The 23,021-nt window shown below is 36.3% G+C and overlaps 1 protein-coding gene across 9 annotated transcripts in view; it reads right to left on the bottom strand.

The window, feature by feature from the left end:
* Positions 1–23,021, bottom strand: part of TSGA10 (testis specific 10) — a 109,309-nt gene that overhangs the window by 77,803 nt on the left and 8,485 nt on the right. For 4 of the 9 annotated variants that reach the window (XR_005022467.1, XM_036873720.1, XM_036873717.1 and 1 more), the window contains exons 2-5: positions 19,180–19,308; positions 9,380–9,595; positions 1,714–1,779; positions 530–697 (exon numbers count right to left, since the gene is read on the bottom strand). Coding sequence is in view for 8 of the 9 variants with exons in the window: in XM_036873717.1 (XP_036729612.1) it covers positions 530–697; positions 1,714–1,779; positions 9,380–9,595; positions 19,180–19,308 (579 nt within the window). In the remaining variant the exon portion in view is untranslated. Of the gene's footprint in view, positions 1–529; positions 698–1,713; positions 1,780–9,379; positions 9,596–19,179; positions 19,309–22,508; positions 22,529–23,021 lie in introns of those variants that run through there. The other 5 variants (XM_036873724.1, XM_036873722.1, XM_036873719.1 and 2 more) reach the window with 5 other exon arrangements.

Raw genomic sequence — 23,021 nt, 5'->3', positions numbered from 1 at the left:
AGAGCACAGGGAACTATATTCAATATCCTGTGATAAACCAAAATGGAAAAGAATATGAAAAAGAATATACATATGTATAACTGAGTCACTTTGCTATACAGCAGAAATTAAACAGAACATTGTAAATCAACTATACTTCAATAAAATTTTTTAAAAAAGAAATCTGAAATTATTCTTTGACATGTGTTACTGATAGAAAGGTGCTACTGATGGGAGCGCACGATCTCTAGTTAAGCAAATATGACAATATAATGAAATGATGAAAAAAGTTTAAAAATCGCCTCTCTTTTAAACAACTTCATCCCAAATTGCTCCACATTTGTATGATTACCCCCAACCACTACTAATGCTGGGGATAAAGGCCAATTTCAATGGTCCACTGTGCAATCAAAGAGAGCTCTGTCTCTCATCCTCCTTGGTACACCAATTCATGCCAAATTAAAAGGAATTATTTCCAGATTAGATAAATCAAAGAATAAAAGTCACTGAGCAACAAACTCCAAAATATTTACAAGTTTCCAAAACCTACCCGGGAAGATGGAGAAGGGCGTCTTGGGCTTTTAGATCTACTTCTGATCATCTTTCTCAAATTTTGAGCTTCTCTCTTGTAGTATTCTCTGTCTGCTTCTAAAGTTTTGACAAAGGAATCAAGTCTGGAAGGAGATTTATTTTGTGCTTTTTCAGTCTCTAAAATTATCTTGCCAAGGAGGAAAAAATTAGGCCATTATTTCAAGCTAAACTATAGCATCATTTTCTAAATGAAAGCAAACAGGATCCTTAAAATAATAAATTTGGTATTTTGAAAATAATTCAAAAAATAATAATTCATCAATACTTTTTCAAAAGCAGTTAGATACCTTTCTTTTCCAGCATTTCTGAATGTAATGTATTTTTATTTCACTGAAAATGTCCCTACATTTACTCAATAACTTTGACGAAAAAATAGTAAAGAAATTTCAGAGAGGCCAGAATTGTTTCTTGTATCAGATCTAGTAACAAGTCCTAGAAATGGAATTAATTTGCTTAGAGAAACCTGTGTGCTACTATTAAAGCATCTGTTCATAGCATTCAAGTTTTGTTCAATAATCGTTCAATGAATGAATAAATTAAATGAATGCTGGATATTCTATATTTGTATACACTTTCAAGTGCATTTCCATTCACTTTAATATATTTAGAAACATTTGTTTTACAACACTTATTTTACCAATACTTTATTGGGAAAAAAGTACAGATATTTTAGAGAGGATGTTTCAAATATTTTAAACGATAACACTAAAATGTCTAATCAGAGCAATTTTCATTTCACATTGTTAAAGAGAACATATTACTCAGAACTAAGTAACATTTGACTTAAAAATATTTATTATTAAGAGGAATATATGTGTACACAAATACATCTTACATTTTGAGAATTAAATTACTCACAGCCGTCATTTTAATCAAGTAACAGCTAAGAGCATTAATAAAACCAACCAAAAGTTCTCTCCAGCTCTAGGAAAGAAAGGAGTAATGATGAAATAGAGCAAGAATAGCATCGCTCTTATGGATGGGAGTACCCCTGAGCAACAGGCAGAGTGCTGATTTTAGAAAACAAACATATTTTTATTGTTCACAAAATGCATGAGAGCCAAAACATATGAACAGTTTTTGCTGTCCTACTAACAGAATAAAAATGATTCCTTAATATATATTTATGAAAAATGTACTTACAGATCTGAGCCTTTTTATTGTATCTTCCAATACTATTATATTATTTTGCTGGCAAATGAGTTCAATCTGAAAAACAAGCCAGAAAAAATTGTTATTTAGGTGTAAAATGTTTAAACTGATTTCACTAGAAAGAGAGCATCAAAAACAGAAGCCGCTTAAAAATAAAAACATGCAGACAGTGAATACTTTATGAAAGAAAAGATAATCCACTCTGATGTTTACCTACTTTTGATGGTAAAAGAACCTAGAATGAAATGAAGCAGTTCCTTTAAATTATCTAATGTTTTGTATAAAATACTGATTGATTTTGTCAAATTACTCCTCATAAACTGGAACAAACTGTTAATACTAATTATAACTCTGAAGATGATAATAGGGAAGAGTCAAAAGAATGACTAGAATAAGTTTTCCCAAGTCACCATAGTCAGAAGTGATTGCTCTTTCCTCTGAATTCTTTTAATAGTTTAGTTCAATCCAACCCACAAAATACTTTTTGTATCAGTTTTATAACATTGTCTTAAAAGTCTTACAGTATAGCCACCTGCAATCATATATCTAGTCTGTGAATAGATTGTATGTTCCTGGAGGACAGTGACTATGTTTTCATGTAAAGCTGTAAATCTCTTTGTTAAAAGTTGGCATATTGGGGCTTCCCTGGTGGCGCAGTGGTTGAGAATCTGCCTGCTAATGCAGGGGACACGGGTTTGAGCCCTGGTCTGGGAAGATCCCACATGCCGCGGAGCAACTAGGCCCGTGAGCCACAATTACTGAGCCTGCGCGTCTGGAGCCTGTGCTCCGCAACAAGAGAGGCCGAGATAGTGAGAGGCCCGCGCACCGCAATGAAGAGTGGCCCCCGCTCGCCGCAACTGGAGAAAGCCCTCGCACAGAAACGAAGACCCAACACAGCCATAAATAAATAAATAAATAAAAGAACGTGAATTTCTAAAAAAAAAAAAAAAAAAAAGTTGGCATATTAGTTTAATGGATTTATTTCCCAATTCGTAAACCACCCCCTTGTTATTCTAATCAAAAATGTCTCCTGTTATATTTTAAATTTGAATTTTCTGCAATTACTGCTTCTCATTTGTTCTTTAGACCAAAGTTCTAAGATTTCTCTGGCAGTTATATTTTAGTTTATGAAATACTAAGGGGTGTTTGGTATGGAATATAACTTACATACAGTTTGGATAAGGTTATATATAGTTTTGGATAAGTTAGATAATTTTTCAATGCTTTAATGTGTACTACTATGTAGACACTAAAAAAAAAAAGGATCTATACTGAATTATGTGCAAAGATGTCCATATATATTAAGTATAAAAACTCACACTGCCGAAAATTTTATCTAGTACGACACATTCTTGTAAAAAATAAATTTATACACACATATTCTAGATACAGATGGAACATAACCAATAAGTAAATTGAGCAAGATAGATTATGTCTAGGTATAGCAAGGTGTGATTACAGTACATATTATTTTCTTCATTATACTCTTCTATTTAAAAAAATATGTATTACTTTTATAATGATGAAAAAATTAATGCTTATTCCACTCGGAAAAACAAACTTATAACTGGCCCAAATGAAAAGATGCCAGCCCAGTGTTTTCATTTATTTGACAATTGTTTAACGAGGGTCTACTATGTGTCTGACATTGTGTTATATGCTGGCTATAGCAGTGAATAAAACAGACAGAAACCTCTACCCTCATGGAGCTTACATTCTCGTTGAAAAGAGAAAAATAAAAGATAATAGGTAAAGTATATATCAGACAGTCATTGTGTCATTCAAAAATATATAATGAGCACTCACATCTGTTCTATACTTAAGATTTTTAAAAAGGGAATAAAATAGACAAAGATCCTTGCCTTTGGACACCTTACATTCCAGCTGGATAGACAACAAAAAATATACCTAACGAATAAATTACATACTACATTAGAAAAAAAAGAGCAATATCCTTAAGAATATTGGGAGTGTTTATGAAGGAATAGGCTGGAATTTTAAAGGGGGTGATCAGGGAAGTCCTCACTGAGGGAGTCAACTATGTAAAAATTCGGGAGAAGAATATTCCAGGCAGAACATTCAGCTATAGCAAAAGGCAAAAGATTGTCTGCTAAATTCCAAGGAATAGTAAGGAGGTCAGTGTGGCTCCAGCAGAGGGAAGGAGGAGGAAAGTAGTAGGAAAGTGCTAGAGAAAAATGAATCAGGGAGAGAGAGAGGGAATAAGCATGCGTGGTTGGGGGCATAGGTCAGAAACCGATACAGGTTTTATGCCTTGTCTTCCTCATGGTAGGTTCTGAAGCATTTTTGACCGAATCACATACAAAGTAACAGTAATGACAAGAGCTACCACAGATCCAGTCCAATAATGGTCCCATGTTAATTAAAAATATGAACTGTATAAAGAAACTAGTAATGGTAAAATTGCAATTCTGTTTCTTCATATTTCACAAACTTGTGTTCAGTAATCTGGGAAACACTGCATTAAGTCATGAATGATCACAACTCAAGAAGAAAAGATCAAAGAAGGCTTACGGTTGTGGGAGCTTTAAAATATGTCCCAAAATTCTGATACTCTTTCCTTCAAAAGATGGAGCTTAATTTCTCTCCCCCTTAAGTGTGGTCTATACTTAGTGACTCACTTCTAAAGAACAGGATGTGGTGGAAGTGACAGTATGTAACTCTTGAGACTGGATCATAACAGGCACTGGAAATTCTTCCTTGTTGTCTCTTTTGGATCATTGGCTCCAATGGGAAGCCAGCTGCCATAAAGAATATATCAAGGGACTTCCCTGGTGGCACAGTGGTTAAGAATCCGCCTGCCAATGCAGGGGACACAGGTTTGAGCCCTCGTCTGGCTCAAACTAAGCAACTAAGCCCGTGCGCCACAACTACTGAGCCTGCGTTCTACAGCCTGCGAGCCACAACTACTGAGCCCACGTGCCACAACTACTGAAGCCCGTGCACTACAACTACTGAGCCTGCACTCTAGAGCCCACGAGCTACAACTACTGAGCCTGCGTTCTACAGCCTGCGAGCCACAACTACTGAGCCCGCATGCCACAACTACTGAAGCCCACGTGCCTAGAGCCCGTGCTCCACAAGAGAAACCACCTCAATGAGAAGCCCATGCACCGCAATGAAGAGTAGCCCCCACTCACCACAACTAGAGAAAGCCCACGCGCAGCAATGAAGACCCAACGCAAACAAAAGTAAATAAATAAATAAATAAATAAATAAACTTATATTTTAAAAAAAAAGAATATATCAAACAACCTAGGGAGAGGTTCACATGTCAAGGAACTAAGCTTCCTGTCAAAAGCCAAGAGTCATCTGAATAAGTCATCTTAAAAGCAAATCCTCCAGTACCAATCAAGCCATGACTGCAGCCTGGCCATCACCTTGATTACAATTTCCTGAGAAACCATGAACTAGAACTACTTAGCTAAGCTGCACTTAAAACTGTGAGATATAAGTGTTTGTTGTCTGAAGTCATTAAGATTTAGGGGTAACTTGTTACATAGTGATAGATAATACAATAGTAAATGCTCAAAACATTTTCATGGAATGAATGATGGAAGAAGTTACTCAGTGGACTTTAAAAACATGACTAAAAGTAAACTCTTCTGAGTAAATAAATTTAATACTATCTCAATTCTAGACAAACAGTAGTTTTAGCCTCAGACTCTACCTCCACATATCTAAAGAATCATCTCAAATAGTACAGGGACCCAAACATTCTCAGCTCTCAAATTAGAAATTCTCTTGTTTCAAGTCTCATCTCACAAATCAGACAAGGAATCTCTCCCCAGTGACTGGATGCCTAAACCGTACATCCAATGACTTCATGATGACAACAACACGCGCTGGTATTCACATTCCCAGCACCTTTCATGCATCTTTCCAATCCCCATTCTACCTGGAACATTCCCTTATTGAGGTTGGTGTTTTCATTTCAGGGCATCTTACCAACACAAAGGACCTATTTCCATTTTGCCCTCTCTTTATTAACTTTCCAATGTTTTCCCTGCATCAGCAATGTTATCTCTACCCTAAGACTACAGTCCACCTCTTCCACAAATAGCTTTCCAATTCTCGAATACACCAAACATTCCACATCATACATATATGGATATCTATTTCCTAGAAACACTCTTTTCTGAGCTAGGCAGAATTTCCAACTATGAATTTAATATTTTCAGTTTTAGGTAAATCCTAGCTCTTTTATTTTAGATGTTCTGCATTCCTGAAATTCTTCCTTTTGATAGCAGAGGATTCACCCTCAAAGAGTACTCGCTCTCTCTCTAGAACACAGACCCTAACAACCCTTTAAAATTGATGACTTCTAAACCAGGCATTCTCTTTATGGGAATTTGGCCAACTAGGCTTCCCACAGTCTGGGAAGGAGTGCTGGTAATTTTAAATTTGAAGAAGAAAACAAGAAAGACATAATAAAACATCAATCCAGTGTTTTTTGACAATTTTTATAATTAAGGCTGAACTCAATTTACCATTAAACTGTGAATGAACGATAACTATTATTAAAAAAGAAACAATACAAACAAAAAAGTTTGTTGAGAATGTTTAAAATAGTTGTTACTTTTAAATATCCTTCAAACACTTTGGTAGCAACTATTACAAGATAAATAATTTGCAAGTTAAAAACAAATCATTCTTATCTACTCTCTCAAATAGTTCTCCTAAGGACCTCCTCCAGGCAACATCGTTCAAGAAGATTGTGCCCTTCTATTAAAGTAATAAACTTCAGGTATTTAAATATTCCATTATTCAGTATTTTCACTAATACAGACTTATCCTTTACACACTCTAAATAAGTGAGGCTACTGCATGTAAACAAATACCATCCTAGTGTTCATTAACTAGGCTCTTAGATTTCAAATTACTGTAACAAATAATGCCTTCAATAACACTTATGTTTACAGCCTGATCATTTATTTAATTAAGTGCTTTATCATATGCTACCAAGAGTACCATATGCTTTATTATATGCTACCAAGAGTATATTAAAAGGATGTGTATGAAATAACATGTAACAACAATTAGCTTTGGGAAACTACCGTCTTATAGACACAATTTACTAATTTGGTGATTAATAAAATCAAGATGAATAAGCACATGTTATCACTTAAAAATTCAACAGGTTGTTTTCTGGCTTTCAGATATACCACGTGTCTTGCCTGTAAGCCATTAGACAACAATGAGAAATCAAACTGTCTTCATGTTATAGTACTGTTTAAATTCCTAGTTTCTAAAGGTCATGGTAGGGTACTAAAATTTAATCAAGAAATAAAATGTTTATCAAAATATCATAAAGCTATAGTTATTAAAATAATATGGTAGTGGCATAGAAGATGGCAAATGAATCAATGAAACCAAATCGTCCAGAAACATATCCATGCACATATAAGAATTCAGTAGCTGTTAAAATGGCACTTTATATCGGTGACTGAAGAAAGGACTATTCAACCATACCTCATACTAGAACAAAAAGAAATTCCAGGATTAAAACTTTAAATATACATATTAAGAAGTCTTAAAAGAAAATTGTAGAAAATATTCTTGTAGTTCTTGAGGTGAGAAGGCCTTCCTAAACAAGGATCAAAACTAGGTGGAGATAGAGGGTTTTTAGGGCAGTGAAATTACTCTGTTTGATACTATAATGGTAGATACACGTCATTTTACATTTGTTCAAATCCATAGCAGGTACACCACCAAGAGTGAACCCTAAAGTAAACTATGGACTCTGGGTGATCATGATATGTCAATTCTTTATTTTTTTTAATAAATTTATTTATCTATTTATTTTTGGCTGCATTGGGTCTTCGTTGCTATGCACGGGCTTTCTCTAGTTGCGGCGAGTGGGGGCTACTCTTCGTTGTGGTGTGCGGGCTTCTCATTGTGGTGGCTTCTCTTTTTGTGGAGCACGGGCTCTAGGCACACAGGCTTCAGTAGTTGTGGCACATGGGCTCAGCAGTTGTAGCTTTCAGGCTCCAGAGTGCAGGCCCAGTAGCTGTGGCGCACGGGCTTAGTTGCTCCATGACATGTGGGATCTTCCCAGACCAGGGCTCGAACCCGTGTCCCCTGCATTGGCAGGCAGATTCTTAACCACTGTGCCACTGGAGAAGTCCCAATATGTCAATTTTTTTCTTTTTTTTTTTAAAGGTTTTTTTATTGATTGATTGATTGCTATGTTGGGTCTTTGTTTCTGCACTAGGGCTTTCTCTAGTTGCGGCAAGCGGGGGCCACTCTTCATCACAGTGCACGGGCCTCTCACTATCATGGCCTCTCTTGTTGTGGAGCACAGGCTCCAGACGTGCAGGCTCAGTAGTTGTGGCTCACAGGCCTAGTTGCTCCGCGGCATGTGGGATCTTCCCAGACCAGGGCTCAAACCCGTGTCCCCTGCATTAGCAGGCAGATTCTCAACCACTGCGCCACCAGGGAAGCCCCAATGTCAATTCTTTATCATAAAATGTAACAAATGTACCACTTTGGTGGGGGATTGCGGATAATGGGGGAGACTAGGCATGTGTGGGGGCAGGGAGTATATGGGAAATCTCTGTTACCTTCTGCTTCACATTGTTATGAACCTAAAACTGCTCTAAAATAATAAAGTCTATTCAAATATATCTTTTTAAATTTTTATTTATTTTATTTATTTTGGCTGCATTGGGTCTTTGTTGCTGCGCACGGGCTTTCTCTAGTCGTGGTGAGCAGGGGCTACTCTTGGTTGCGGTGCGTGGGTTTCTCATTGCGGTGGCTTCTCTTGTTGCAGAGCACGGGCTCTAGGCCTGAGGGCTTCAGTAGTTGTGGCACGCGGGCTCAGTAGTTGTGGCTCGCGGGCTCTAGAGCGCAGGATCAGTAGTTGTGGTGCATGGGATTAGTTGCTCCACGGCATGTGGGATCTTCCCGGACCAGGGATCGAACCTGTGTCCCCTGCACTGGCAGGCAGATTCTTAACCACTGCGCCACCAGGGAAGTCTCATTCAAATGTTTTAAAAAGGGGTGGGACCTCAAAAAAATAAAAGATCAAAACTCAGAATTCAGTAAAGATTGACAAATTTGACTACACAGAAATTTAAAATCTTCGGTTAAAAAAAAACACCTTTTTTTAAAGTGTGAAATAAATTGTGTATGTGTGAAAACAGAAAAGAAGAATGGAAATATATATATATATATATATATACTCGTTGGTAGATACCTCTGCAGCGGAAAAAAGGATTAGGGAGAAAGAGAAATGTTCTATATACAGAACATTCCCATTGCTTTGAGTTTTTACTATGACTACATATTACTTAGGAAAATTTTTGAGTAAAAATTTTTAAAAGAAATAAAATGTGAGACACAAAACAATTTAATCCTTAGAATAGACATTTAATTACAATGTCAAATCTAAAAAACTTTCAAATGATGTAAATGAGAATGCCACTTTTTCCACTGTATTAATAACTACGTGATGTTTAAAGTAGAATTAAAATCCTGATCAGTAGTTGGATGTTACCTAGACTTGCTGTGGTGATCATTTCACAATACATACAAATATTGAATCATTATGTTGTACACCTGAAACTAATATAATGTTATTTGTCAATTATACCTCAATTAAAAAAAAAAAAAACCTGATCAGTGATAAATCTAATACCTTTGCTTCTTCAAGTTCCTTGTCGGCAGTATCCACCACAAACTTTTTCTCTTTTTCTAGTTGCTCTGCTAGTTGGTCAATTTTAATCAATTCTTGACAAAGATGCTCATTGTGGCTGGTTAAATCCTCTACTTGACTGCTTACCACCTCCTTACTATCCAAGAGTTTCCTAACATATTCTTCCAAGCCATGATTTGTCTGTTTGAGATCTTCAATCTGTTATAAGTAGAAAGAAAATAATCACATTAAATTATTTCCTTAGCTTCCCTCTGAGGAGAAAAACTAGGTGACTGGAGTCAGGAAGGGAGGCTTGCTTCCCTGGCAAGGAGACTTAACTATATATCTTTTTTTACTTTCTGAATTTTGTACCATGTGACTGTATTACCTATCTGAAAAAAAATATACTAAGTGAAAATTTAAAGGTTTATAGCTATAATTCTCAAAACAATTTACAGCTTAATAACAAAAAAACCCCACTTAGTGTTGATATTTAACAAAACTATTAGAAAAATTGCCAAATATTTATATCTGCAGAAAAGAAACCAGTCTTGAAATTATTTAATTTTAATAATATCATCAATTAGGCATTCTTTAGAATTAAGTTTCTAACTACTGTCATCAAAATATGTTAACTCTTTAGAGAAGTCCTTTTGAACATATCGGTAACTTACTTGACTAAGCTAAACACCAAATCAATCAAGTATTTGCTGACTAATGTGAAGGACCACAGCTTTCTTTCCCAGCCCACTAATCAAACCATCAATGGATGAAGAAAAGGTCCTTTTCTATCACGAAGGTATCCAAATGCCTTTAAAGGAAAAAAAATATGTTAGACCCATTGAATAATGATAATATGTCAAGAACTATGTTAAATTCAAAAGATACAAAGATAGGTTAGCTATCTGCCTCAGAGAATGTATTGTTTACTTGTGAAAATACATATACAGTATGTTAAGTGCCGTAAGAGAAATATCTGAGATAAAGGGGTGGCACAAAGTCCTTTTCCACAGGATCTGTCTCTCACTGTATATTTAACAAATATTTATCGAGCACCTACTATATTCAAGGCACTGTGTGTGCAAGACGTGAAAAGACAGAAGGAAAAAACAGTCTTGGTCTTTAAAGAGCATCTAAAATTGCTAAATCCCTTATGTAACATTATTCTTAGTTCTAACATTATTTTTGCTGTAACCTTGCCCTTTTCAAGTAACTAGAGAGAGCTCTTTCCAAACCATCAAAATCAACAAAGTTTTCTTTAAAAATATAAACTTTATTATTTGTCACTGTATAAGGAAATATCCTAAAGGTCATGAATTATATATAACTAACTACACCACAATGACAAAAGGTCATGAATTATATATAACTAACTATACCACAATGACATTTATTATACTCAAGAAGCACAATAAAAGCCATTATTTTAATCCAACTCTCACTTTGGTATTTTGTAAGGCACACTAACTTGTGAGATTTACAGGAAAAGAGTTTAAATTGTCAAAACCAGGAGACAAAAAAAAACTTGAAGAATTTTTTAAAAAGCAAAAAGGCAAACTGTAAATGCACTTATTTCTTTAGTTGAGCCTTTTATCACAACCAGGCTGAATTTCAGCAATACCTCTTACTCTCTTCTTTTTTGGCATTCTCCCAACTACAGCTAAAAATTCTTTGAAAATGCAAATTTGAAGTAATTCCTGTAGCCTTATGGTGCTTCATTACACTGAGAATAAGATGAACAAATACCATTCGTGGTCCCAGGCCTACTGCCCTGTCCAAGCCCTCTCCACCATCTCCAATACACACCTAAGCTCTAGACATGCTGTAAGAAACAATCTTGCTAAACTCATTTTATTTACTCTGTTAGGGAATTTATTGAAAATGTTATATACTATATCACAGAACCCTCTCTATAAGAATCCTCAGGGAAAACTTCGCTCAGGTCTCAATTTCAGGAAAACATGTGCTTCTTTTGTACACCTGGTTTGTTTTTATTCTTTGGACCGTGAATTACTTAACTACAATTTCCTTGTTGCTTTTGCCTCTAGTAATTTTAAAGCAATCTGCAGCTCACCTCTAGCAACTAGTACAGAAACCGTGCAATGATTTCCTGTTTGCTCTTCTTACCCATGCTTCCACTAAGTTTCTTTACTTTCCCGCACTCTTATTACCTATTTTCATTACTAGCATTTTTTTTTTTAACTATAGGGATAAACAAACTTCAATTTATCTATCTTTTTGTCTTTGTTCATGGCTTCAACAGTGCCACGTCTCTGAGCAACAAGAACATGCTAAAAATGTTTCCTAACCTTCCACTGCCCCAGGAGAGGTTACATGCTTTTCCTCTCTGGGCTCCCATACAGCTTCTTATATATTTTTATCTTAGTATTTTATAAGATGTGTTATAATCATTTGTTTCCCTGTCCCTTCCACTAAGTTCTAAGCGACTTTAAAGGGATCATGTCTCTAATTTCTGTATCAACATACCTCTCATTTCTGTATCATTTATTATATATCTAGCACATGATGCTCAATTATTAAATGAATAAAATAAATACATTATAAATAAATAAATGAACACTTCCCTCACCTTGACATCAAGCCCCACTTTTACTTAATTCCAAGACACAAGTACTTTAGAAGAGGAGGTTACAAAGGATGTGGGCTTTGGACTGAGGCAGACAGGTTTAAATCCTGCTGCAGTTCCTCACCAGTCACTTAACCTCTGACAATTTACCATATTTTCTTGATCCTAAGAGATGCATTTGACTTCAGAAAAAAATAAATGGAAGCTTCTTGAGTTTCATCTGTTAAATGGAGAGAACACCTACAATTTTCAGGGTGTAGTTAGAGAGATATAAAAGTTCAAGTAAAATTTTTGGCAGATAATAGGTACTCAAAAAGTAGCTTTTATTAAAAAAAAACTTTTTATTTTGAAATAACTAAAGGTTCACAGGAAGTTGCAAACGTAGTACAGAGGTTCATGTGCCTTTAACCCGGTTTCCCCAAACAGTTACATCTTAAATAATTACAGTAAAATATCAAACCCAGAGATTTGACATTGGTACAACGTGTGCCTATTGTTCTATACCATTTTATCACGTGTAAATTGCTGTAACTACCACCTCAGTAAGACACAGAACTATTCCATCACCACAAAGATCACCCTCCCGTTACTCCTGTATAGTCACAGCCTTCCCTCCCCACCCTTAACTCTTAGCAACCACTGATCTCAATAATAATTTTGTCATTTTGAGAATGTTACATAAATAGAATCATGTGATAGAGATCACAGTATGTTATCTTTTGACAGTGGCTTTTTCACTCAGCACAGTGCCCCTGACATCTAAGTTGTTATGTGGATCAACAGTTCATTCCTTCTTATTGCTGAATAATATTTCATGGTATGGATTACCACGGTTTGTTTAATAATTCACCAATTAAGGGAAGTTTCAGATGTTTCCAGTTTGGGGCTATTACAAATAAAGCTGCTATGAACAACTGTATAACTGTATACAGGTTTTTGAGTGGACATAGTTTTCATTTCTCTGGAATAAATTCCCAAGAGTGCAATTGCTGGGTTGTATGGTAAATGTATGTTTAGTTTTTTAAGAACTAAACTATTTTCCAGAGTAGCTGTACCATTCCCCATCCCCACCAGGAATGTATGAGTGATCCAGTTTCTCCTCATCCTTGCCAGCATTTGGTATCATGACTATTTTTTTATTTTAACTGTTCTTAACGGTGTGCATTGTTATCTCATCATGGTCTTAATTTGTATTTCCCTGATGTTTAGAAAAGATGATCATCTTTTTATCTGTCAACAATACATCCTTCTGTGAAATATGTCTTTATATCCTTTGTTCATTTTCTAATTGGATTGTTTGCTTTTTACTGTTGAGTTGTGAGAGTTCTCCACATGTTCTAGATACGATTCCTTTGACAGAAACAGGGATTGTAGCTTATCTTTTCATCCTATTAACAGGGTCTTTCACAAAGCAAAAGACTTAAATCTTGATGAAATCCAAATTATCAATTTTTTCTTTTATGAATCACACTTTTGCTGTCATGTCTAAGAACTCTTCACCAAGCCCAAGGTCCTGAAGATTTGTTCCTATGTTACCTTTTAAAAGTTTCATAGTTTTATGTTTTACATTTAAATCTATGATCTATTCTGAGTTAATTTTTGTATAAGGTGTGAGGTTTAGGTCTAAGCTCATTTTTGTTCCTAAAAGATATCCAATTGCTCCAGCACATTTTGTTGAAAAGACTACCCTTCTTCATCAGATTGCATTTGCACCTCTGTCAAAAATCATTTGGCTGTATTCGTGTAAGGCTATTTCTGGATTCTCTATTCTGTATCACTGATCTATGTCTGTCCCTCTAGCAATACCATACAGTCGTGATTACTGTAGCTATATATTAAGTTTTTAAATCAAGGAGAATGACTCTTTCCACTTTGGTCTTTTTCAAAATTGTTCTTTGCTGGGATTTTGATGGGAATCGCATTAAACTTGGATACAGATTTGGAGAGAATTGATATCTTACTATGTTGAGGCTTCCAATCCCTGAATATTTGTCTAGATCTTCTTAGATTTCTCTTATTAGCATTTTGTAGTTTTCAGAATGTGAGTTCATACTTATTTTGTTAGATTTACATCTAAGGATTCCATTTTCTATTTGAGTGATTGTAAATGGTATGTAATTTTTAATTTAGATTTCCACAGGTTAATTGATAATATACAAAAACACAGGGCTTCCCTGGTGGTGCAGTGGTTAAGAATCTGCCTGCCAATGCAGGGGACACAGGTTTGAGCCCTGATCCGGGAAGATCCCACATGCCGCGGAGCAACTAAGCCCGTGTGCCACAACTACTGAGCCTGCGCTGCAGAGCCCCCGAGCCACAACTCCTGAAGCCCAGGCACCTAGAGCCCGTGCTCTGCAACAAGAGAAGCCACTGCAATGAGAAGCCCATGCACCGCAACGAAGAATAGCCCCCGCTTACCACAACTAGAGAAAGCCCGTGCACAGCAACAAAGACCCAACTCAGCCAAAAAATAAATAAATAAAATACATTAAAAAAAAAATACAGTATTTTTGTGTTGTATTCTGACCTTTTGAACTCATTTATTAGTTCTAGCTTTTACACTGTAGACTTTATGAGATTTTCCAGGAAGAAGATCATGTCATCTATAAACGGGATAGTTTTATTTCTTCATTTGGGTCTGAATGCCTTTCAACCTAGCTATATCATTATATTTGAAGTGAATTTCTTATAGACAGCATAAAGCTAGGTCATGTTTTTTTTTTTTTTTTGGTCATGTTTTTTTTAATCCACTCTGCCAATTTCTATCTTCTAATTGGTGGATTTATACATATATTTACATATAATTACATATAATTATAATTACATATATTTAATGTATTTACTTTTATGTTAAGATTCAAGTCTGATTTTCTGTTGTTTTCTCTGTTTTTTTCTTTTAATTTTTCTTTCTGTTTTGTTTTACCCACTTTCCTCTGGGTTACTTGAACATTTTTTAGAATTCCAGTTTGAGGTATCCATAGCAATTTTGAGTATATCTCTTTGTACAGATTTTTAGTGGTTGCTCTAGGTGTTTCATTACATGTTCATAAGTTATCACAGCCTACATTTTACCAGTTCAAGTGAAATGCAGAGACTTTACCTCCCTTTACGTCCCTCTACCCTCCTTTATTAATAAAATAATTCTTAAATATTTCCTCTACATGCACTGAGAACTACATTCGACAAACATAATTTAGAAAAGTAGAAAAGGAAATTCAATCACGTTTACCCATATTTTTGCTCTATATGTTGTTCTTCCTTCCTATTTTTCCAAGACTACTCCTTTTATCACTTTCTTCCTTGTTAGAGAAATTCCTTTAGATATTCTTTTAGGGTAGCTCTGCTGGCAACAAATTCTCAGTTTTCTTCATCTGAGAATATCTTAATTTTCCCTTCATACTTTTCTAAATACAGAATATGCACTGGGTTGACAGTTCTTTTCTTCCAACACTTGAAAAATGTTGTGCCACTTCCTTCTGACCTCCACGTTTTCAGACCTGCTGTCATTTGAATTGGTGCACCCCTATAAATAATGAATTGTTTCTCTCGTTTCTTTCAGGATTTTTTTTTGTCTTTAGTTTTCAGTTTGAATATGAAGTGTCTCAGTGTAGATTTCTTTGGGAGACTCCTGGTAGGTTTTCACTCACCTTCTTTCATTTGTATATGTCTTTTGCCAAATTTGGGGACTATTTAGCCATTATTTCTTTGAATATATTTTCAGCCCCACCCTCTCTTACCTCTCTTTCTGGGACTCCAACGATCCAAATGTAGATCTTTTGTTATACGCCCACCTGTCCCTGAGCTTCTGTTCACATATTTTCAATCTATTTTCTCTCTATTGTTCAGATTAGGTAATTTCTTTATTTCGACCTTCATGTTCACTGATTCATTCTTTTCTCCTCCTCTCCATGTTTTTGTTTGAGAACACTGAGTTTTTAATTTCAGTTACTGTATTTTTTTAAACTTTTTTATTGTGGTAAAATAGAACATCATAAAATTTACCACTCTAACCATTTTTAAATGTAAAATTCAATGGCATTAAGTACATTCACAACATTGTGCAACCATCCCATATCCATTTCCAGAACTTTTTCATCATCACAAACTGAAACTCTGTACCTATTAAATAATTATCTATGAATTTGCCTACCTCATATAAGTGGAATCATACAATATTTGTCCTTCTGTGCCTGACTTATTTCAATTACCACACTGTTTTCAGGGCTCTTCCATCTTGTAGTCTCCTTTCAGAATTAAGGTTGAATAATGTTCCATTGTTTGTAAATACCCCATTTTGTTTATCCATTCATCTGTCAATGGAATCTGAGTTGTTTCCACCTCTTGGCTATCATAAATAATGCTGTTATGAACACTGGTGTACAAGTATCTGTTTGAGTCCCTGCTTTTAATCTTTGGGGGATATTCCTAGGAGTGGAATAGCTGGATCACATGGTAATTCTATACTTAACTTTTTGAAGAATTGCCAAACTTTTTTTGTACTATGCTTAAACCATTTTACATTAGCAATGTACAAGAGCTCCAGATTCTCCACATCCTCACCGACACTTGTTATTTTCTGCTTTTTGATAATAGTGGTCCTAATTGGTGTGAAGTGATATCTCATTGTGGTTTTGATTTGCATTTCCTTAATGAATGGTGATGTTGAGCATCTTTTCATGTTTATTGGCCATCTGTATATCTTCTCTGGAGAAACATCTATTCAAGTCTTTTGCCCATTTTTGAATTGCGCTGTTTTGGGTTTTTTTGTTGTTGAGTTATAGGAGCTCTTTATATATTCTGGATATTAATCCCTTACTAGATACATAATTTGGAAGTATTTTCTCCCATGTATTTTTTTAATAGACCTTACTTTTTTTTAGAGCAGTTTTAGGTTTACAGAAAAATTGACTAGTAAGTACAGAGAGTTCCCACTTAGCCCTTCTCCCCTCTCCAACTCACCTCAGTTTCCCCTTATTTACATCTTGTTTTAGTGTGGTACATTGGTTACAATTGATGAACCAACATTATACATTATTATTAACTAAAATCCAGAGTTTAATTAGGGTTCACTCTTTGGGTTGTTGATTCTGAGGGTTTTTACAAATGTACAGTGACATGTATCCATCATTACTGTATACAGGATAGTTTCACTGCCCTAAAAATCCCCTGTGCTCCATTCACCCCTTCCTCCCTCCAAATCCCTGGCAACCAGTGATCTTCTAATGTCTCTATGTTTTGTCTTTCCCAGAAGGTCATATAGTTGGAATCACAGAGTATGTAACCTTTTCAGATTGGCTTTTTTCACCTCACAATATCCTTTCAAGGTTCCTTCATGTCTTTTTATGGCTTGATAGCTCATGTCTTTTTATCAGTGAATAATATTCTATTATGTACCACAGTTTGTTTATCTTTTCACCTACTGAAGAACAGCTTGTTTGCTACCAAAATTCCACTTGCCTCTACTTTATCTTTTATTTCGAACAGCTTGTTTGCTACCAAAATTCCACTTGGCTGTACTTTATATCTTTTATTTCTTTGATAAGATTTTCTGTTTGTTTCAAGCATGCTCAAAATTACTTGTTGAAGCATTTATATGATGGCTAATTTAAAATCCTTGTCAGATAATCGTCATATCTGATTCATCTCTGTGCTGGCATCTCTTGATTGTCTTTTCTCATAGAGGTTGAGATCTTCCTGATTTTTGGGATGAGGAGTGTTTGTTTGTTTTTCTTTTTATTGAGACCTCATAGTCTTGAGACACTGACTCTTACCTTTCAGTAGGCTTCCTGTGACACCGCTCCAGCAAGAAAAGGGGGACACTGCCTTGTTACTGTTGGATGGGAGTAAAAGTCCAATTTCTCCACTAGGCTTCCTTTGACACCTGGGAAGGGTGGGGCTCCTTGTTACTGCTAGGCAGGGATGGAAATTCAGGCTCCCCACCAGGCCTCTGCTGATACCACCAGAGCTGGAAAAATGAAGGCTCCTTATTACCGCTCCCACGTATCCTCCACTGCCACTGTGGGTGGGTGGACTTGTTACTGTTGGAGGGTGGTAAAGGTTCTGACTCTGCATTAGGCCTCTTCTGATATCATCCCAGCAAAGAGGAAATGGGGCACCTCTTACTACCAGGTGGCAGTGGACTCCTTGGCTCCCCATGTGGTCTCCACTGACAATATGGGGTTGGGGACTTCTTTACTTCCTGAATGACACAAAAGTCTTGGTTCCCCACTCAGTCTTCTTCTTTGATACCACCCTGGCGGGATGGGGGCCTTGTGGGGCAGGGTGGGGGGATGAGGCAAGGATGGGGTTCCTTGTTATAGCATGAGAAGGGTGGACGTCTGGGCTCTTAGCCTTTGCTGGCAGGAATGGAGCTAGCTTTTTTCCCTGGTGTCTGCTTAAAGTGGGCAGTTCTTGTCTAAGAGTAATCTGCCTTGCTAGATTGCCCATTTCCTAGTCCTTCAGCTAGAAAGGGATGGCTTTTCTGAGACCTTTATAAATCTGCACCCACTGCTTCTGGTTGCCAGTTTTTCCAGTACTCTGCCTGGGATATATGGAACAAAAAGAAAAACCAGGAACTCCCTAATATGTCCTAACATTCATTATGTGCTGAGATCTCTAGCCAGTCTTCCTTCTTCCCACCTTTCAGACAGAGTGTTCTTATGCTTGTTTTATACATAATAGTCAGGGTTTTTAGCTGTACTTAGTGGGAAGAGTAAGGAACAGTAAGTCTACTCCATTTTCCCAGAAGAGGAAGTTTCTTTTAATAGCCTTTATTAATAGCTATACCACAAGTCAGACACCAGGAGAACAGAAACAATAACGAACTTGGGAGTTCAGAGAACTGGATTCAAATTCTAGCTAACTTGGGAGTTCAGAGAAATCCTAGCTCTGTCACTCATTAGTCAAATATAATTCTTTAGCCTCTTGGAACTTTGGCTTCCACATCGGTAAAATGGAAATAACAACACAATTTCACAAAGTTGGGGTGATTAAGTAAGATTATGTACTTGAAAGCATCTGATACAACACCTGGCATATAGTTTGCACTCACTAACTCTGAATCTATGTGTTTCAAAATGGTTAAGATAAAAATAGAATGATTTTAGACCCATACAATTTAAATGAGCACTGAATTGGTATTTATTCTCTATCTTATTTTAATATAGGCCCCATCCCAAATTAATTTAGGGAAATATGCAGAGAAATTAAATGTAACCTGTAACTTCAGTGAAGAAATGAATTTGTCTTGATTTCTCACTTCTTGTTCTAGCTGGAGAATATTCTGGTATTTTTCAGCTTCAGAAACTGGAGCCCCTAGACCAAAATCATGTTCTTTGGTGGTAACCTAGTGGAAGGAATGGGAATAATATAGAGACAGTCAGGTTTAAAACAGCCTTGTGATTTCCCACAACAATCATAATTTTGAAAATTAACAACATTCAATTAAAAAATTGTTTTTAACCTGTTCCACCAGCTAAAAGGACTTCATCAACATTTACTTTCTTAAAACTTTATATTATAAAACTTCTTCTGTGTGTTTTCCAAATATGAAACTATAGTATTGAACATGCTTTTCAAAAAAGACATACTCCACCCTATCTAAGGGAATATGGGTCAGCTGCAAATTAAGTGGTCTACTTCCAGGGCTATGATGTTCACTAGCTACCTGTTTATTGTTATTTTTGTATATTAACAAAAAGGTTTGCTACCCATATCACAAAGGGCTAATTTCCCTAATATGTAAATAATTCCTATAATTAAAAAAAGGAAAAGAAATACCCTAATATAAAAATTGGCCAAGAATATGGATATTTCACAGAAATGACTTTTAAATAGATTTAAAGGTATTCAATCTCACCATTTAGAGGAATACAAATTAAAACAACACTGGGATACCATTTTTTAACCATCACATTGGCAAAATCATAAAGTTGGATATATAAATTAGCATTCTGTGGCAGTGTAAATTGACACAGTATTTATGGAGAACAACTGGGTAAAATCTAGCAACATTACAAATGCACATAGCTTCTGTACAAATAATTCCATTTCTCAGAATTTTTCTACATACATATTTGCACACGTGCAAAATAACAGTGTTAAAAGATTTCTCACTTCAGCATACTATACATACTACTCTGCACTGTGCTTTTTTTACTTGACTATGTATCTTAGAAACTGTATAATTTAAGGAAATAATTTGTTCTTTCTCTGAATCAAGGCTGCCATTATGTTAAGGGAGAATTTGCTACAAGCAAAGCAACACAGATGCTATGCTCCAAAATCTAGTGCCTGGGAAATTACAGGCTCAGGATTCCCCAGTCACTGACCTTGTGTTAATGCCCTGTAAAACCCAGCCTTTAGCAGTCTGACAGGTTTATTTCCCTTTTTCCCTTTCCCTAAACAAGACACAAATCTGCTTTTTCTGTTCTCCAGTCCAGCAGTTCCTGCCTCTCCTGGAACTTCAGCATTAGATCTCACAAAGCATTTCTAACTATGAATCATTTTAGGCCTTTATGGGTTAGGCTGAAATCCTAACTACCATTTCTTACATAGTTTCTGTTGAAAAATGTGTTCCTAGTTATAAACATGTGACTAAGTATAACTGAATCAAATGACTCCTCACTATAGCAGTACTTTTCAAATTTTAGTAAACATACGAATCATTTGGGAATCTTGTTAAAATGAGATAATTACTCACAGTAGGTCTGAAATACTGCATTTCTAAAAAGCTGCTCAGCGATCCCTATTTGGCTAGCACACAGACTACACCTTGAATAGCAAGGACCTAAACTCTAAACCTGCCTAGCACACAGAGTTCTTCATAATTTGGTCCCTTCCTACTTCTTCAAATTTATCTCCTACTTGACACCTCCAAGAACCCCTCTATTAAAGGCAAATTATTCTATACCTTCTTTATACATACATTCAGAAACATACTCTCTTTTGTTCATGAGCTTTGCCCTCACTCTTTTCTCCACTGAAGTAAAGACACTTCTAAGGCTCAGCTTGAATTCCATATTCTCTAGGAGGTTTTCTCTCTCTTCTCCATTGAATGGTGATCACCTCTTCATTGAGACATCCAAATATCTTGGTAATAGAACAATTTATGTAGCTATTTACTTTTTCTGGATATGTCTTCCTCACACAGTTACTAGAATCTTAACAAATAATATCCTAGAGCTCTCTGTATTCCCACCAATCTGCACAGAGTTCTTTGGATAACAGGAAAGTGTCAATACAAATTTGTAGAGGTTGATAATGAAGCAATGTACTAAAGCAGATAAAATGGAACCTTCCCTCTTCTTTTTGGTAAAATGAACAGTCAAGTTTACTATCAGTCTAGTCTAGAAATTAAAAGTATAAAGAGACCAAGAGTCTACCTGACAATTGTGAGCCATCATATTAGAGCTGCACTAGCTTTGGAGGCAGTAAAAAGGGAGAGAAATCAGTCTATCTGAAATGCCCATGCCTGGCATGCCAGGTTCTCCACCTCAGGCCCCTGAATATCTTCCACCTTCCAGTGATCTCTAGATGGAACTTTGAATGGAACTTGTGTTCCTGTACAGATCTCAGAGAACGCAAGTAAAGTACTTTGTAAGCAGCAAATTGTCATCATAAAGACCCAAGCTAGAATCACAATCATTCTCAATGGGGAAGCAACACAGCATAGTGGTTAAGAGCATGTTCTCTAGCCTCGACTGCTTCGGTTCATAATGCCTGTTCTGCCCCTTCTTAGCTGCATGACCACAGCCAAGTTACTTCTCTGGCCATGGCTTCCTCATCTCTAAAATAGGGATGATAACAGTACTTGCCTCATAGAGTTGTTGCGAGGATTAAATGAGTTATTATATGTAAAGCACTTAGAACAGTGCCTGGCAATAAATAATAACTGCTATATATATTATTATTATTTACAATTACTATTATTACTAATTCCTCTCACTGACTCAACTTATTTAATTGGCCGTCATGTCCTACTGATCTTTTCACTAAAATCTCTCTCAAACACATTTCTTCCATCGCTACTATCACTGTTTCAGTTCATACTATCAGACTGTAACATTTATTCACTTACCAAACAAATTTATAAACAGCTAGGGTAAGGATGAACCAATATTAGATGTGGGGGCTAGAAAGATGGAAAACAAATAAAAACTTACAATTTCAAGGGGCTTCCCTGGTGGCGCAGTGGTTAAGAATCCGCCTGCCAATGCAGGAGACACGGGTTCGAGCCCTGGTCCAGGAAGATCCCACATGCTGCGGAGCAACTAAGCCCGTGCGCCACAACTACTAAGCCTGCACTCTAGAGCCCGCGAGCCACAACTACTGAGCCCGTGTGCCACAACTACTGAAGCCCGCGCACTTAGAGCCCATGTTCCCAACAAGAGAAGCCACCACAACAAGAAGCCTGCGCACCGCAATGAAGAGTAGCCTCCGCTCGCCGCAACCAGAGAAAAGCCCGCGTGCAGCAACAAAGACCTGATGCAGCCAAAATAAAATAAATAAAATAAAATAAAAATAAAACAAAAACAGAAAACTTACAATTTCAAGCCTCAATGAATCTAGGGAAGTCCAAAACAAATCAGAAATTACAGTACAGTATGATTAGTGCCACATACATGTATGCTAAGGGAATAAAGGACTACAAAAAAGTATTTCTGACTTCTACTTCCGCCCCAAAGACTTAGCATATATTTTCCATGTTCCCTCTGAACTATGAACATATCCCTACTGGAGCATTTAACACATTATATTGTTTATTGGATGTCCATAGCCATCACAACTTCAACATGTTAAAACAGACCTCAATTTCCCCACCTGCACTTCTGCTCTCAACCCTGCCTCCACCATGTTCCTTCCCAGTCTTTCCATGTCAAATGGCACTGTCATTTGTGCAGTGATCAAGGTCAAAAACCAAGGCGTTGTCTTTGTTTCCTCTTTCCCTGAACCTCATCAAATCCATCAAAAAGCCCTTTGGATATACCTCCAAAATATATCCCCAATCCATCCACTTCTGTACACTTTTATTATCACCTACTTGGTTCAAGTCACCAT

The sequence above is a fragment of the Balaenoptera musculus genome, chromosome 13, assembly GCF_009873245.2.
Source record: "Balaenoptera musculus isolate JJ_BM4_2016_0621 chromosome 13, mBalMus1.pri.v3, whole genome shotgun sequence".
Lineage (NCBI taxonomy): Eukaryota > Metazoa > Chordata > Mammalia > Artiodactyla > Balaenopteridae > Balaenoptera > Balaenoptera musculus.
The sequence above is the reverse complement of the archived record's forward strand: the minus strand, read 5'-3'. Positions and strand labels throughout refer to the sequence as shown.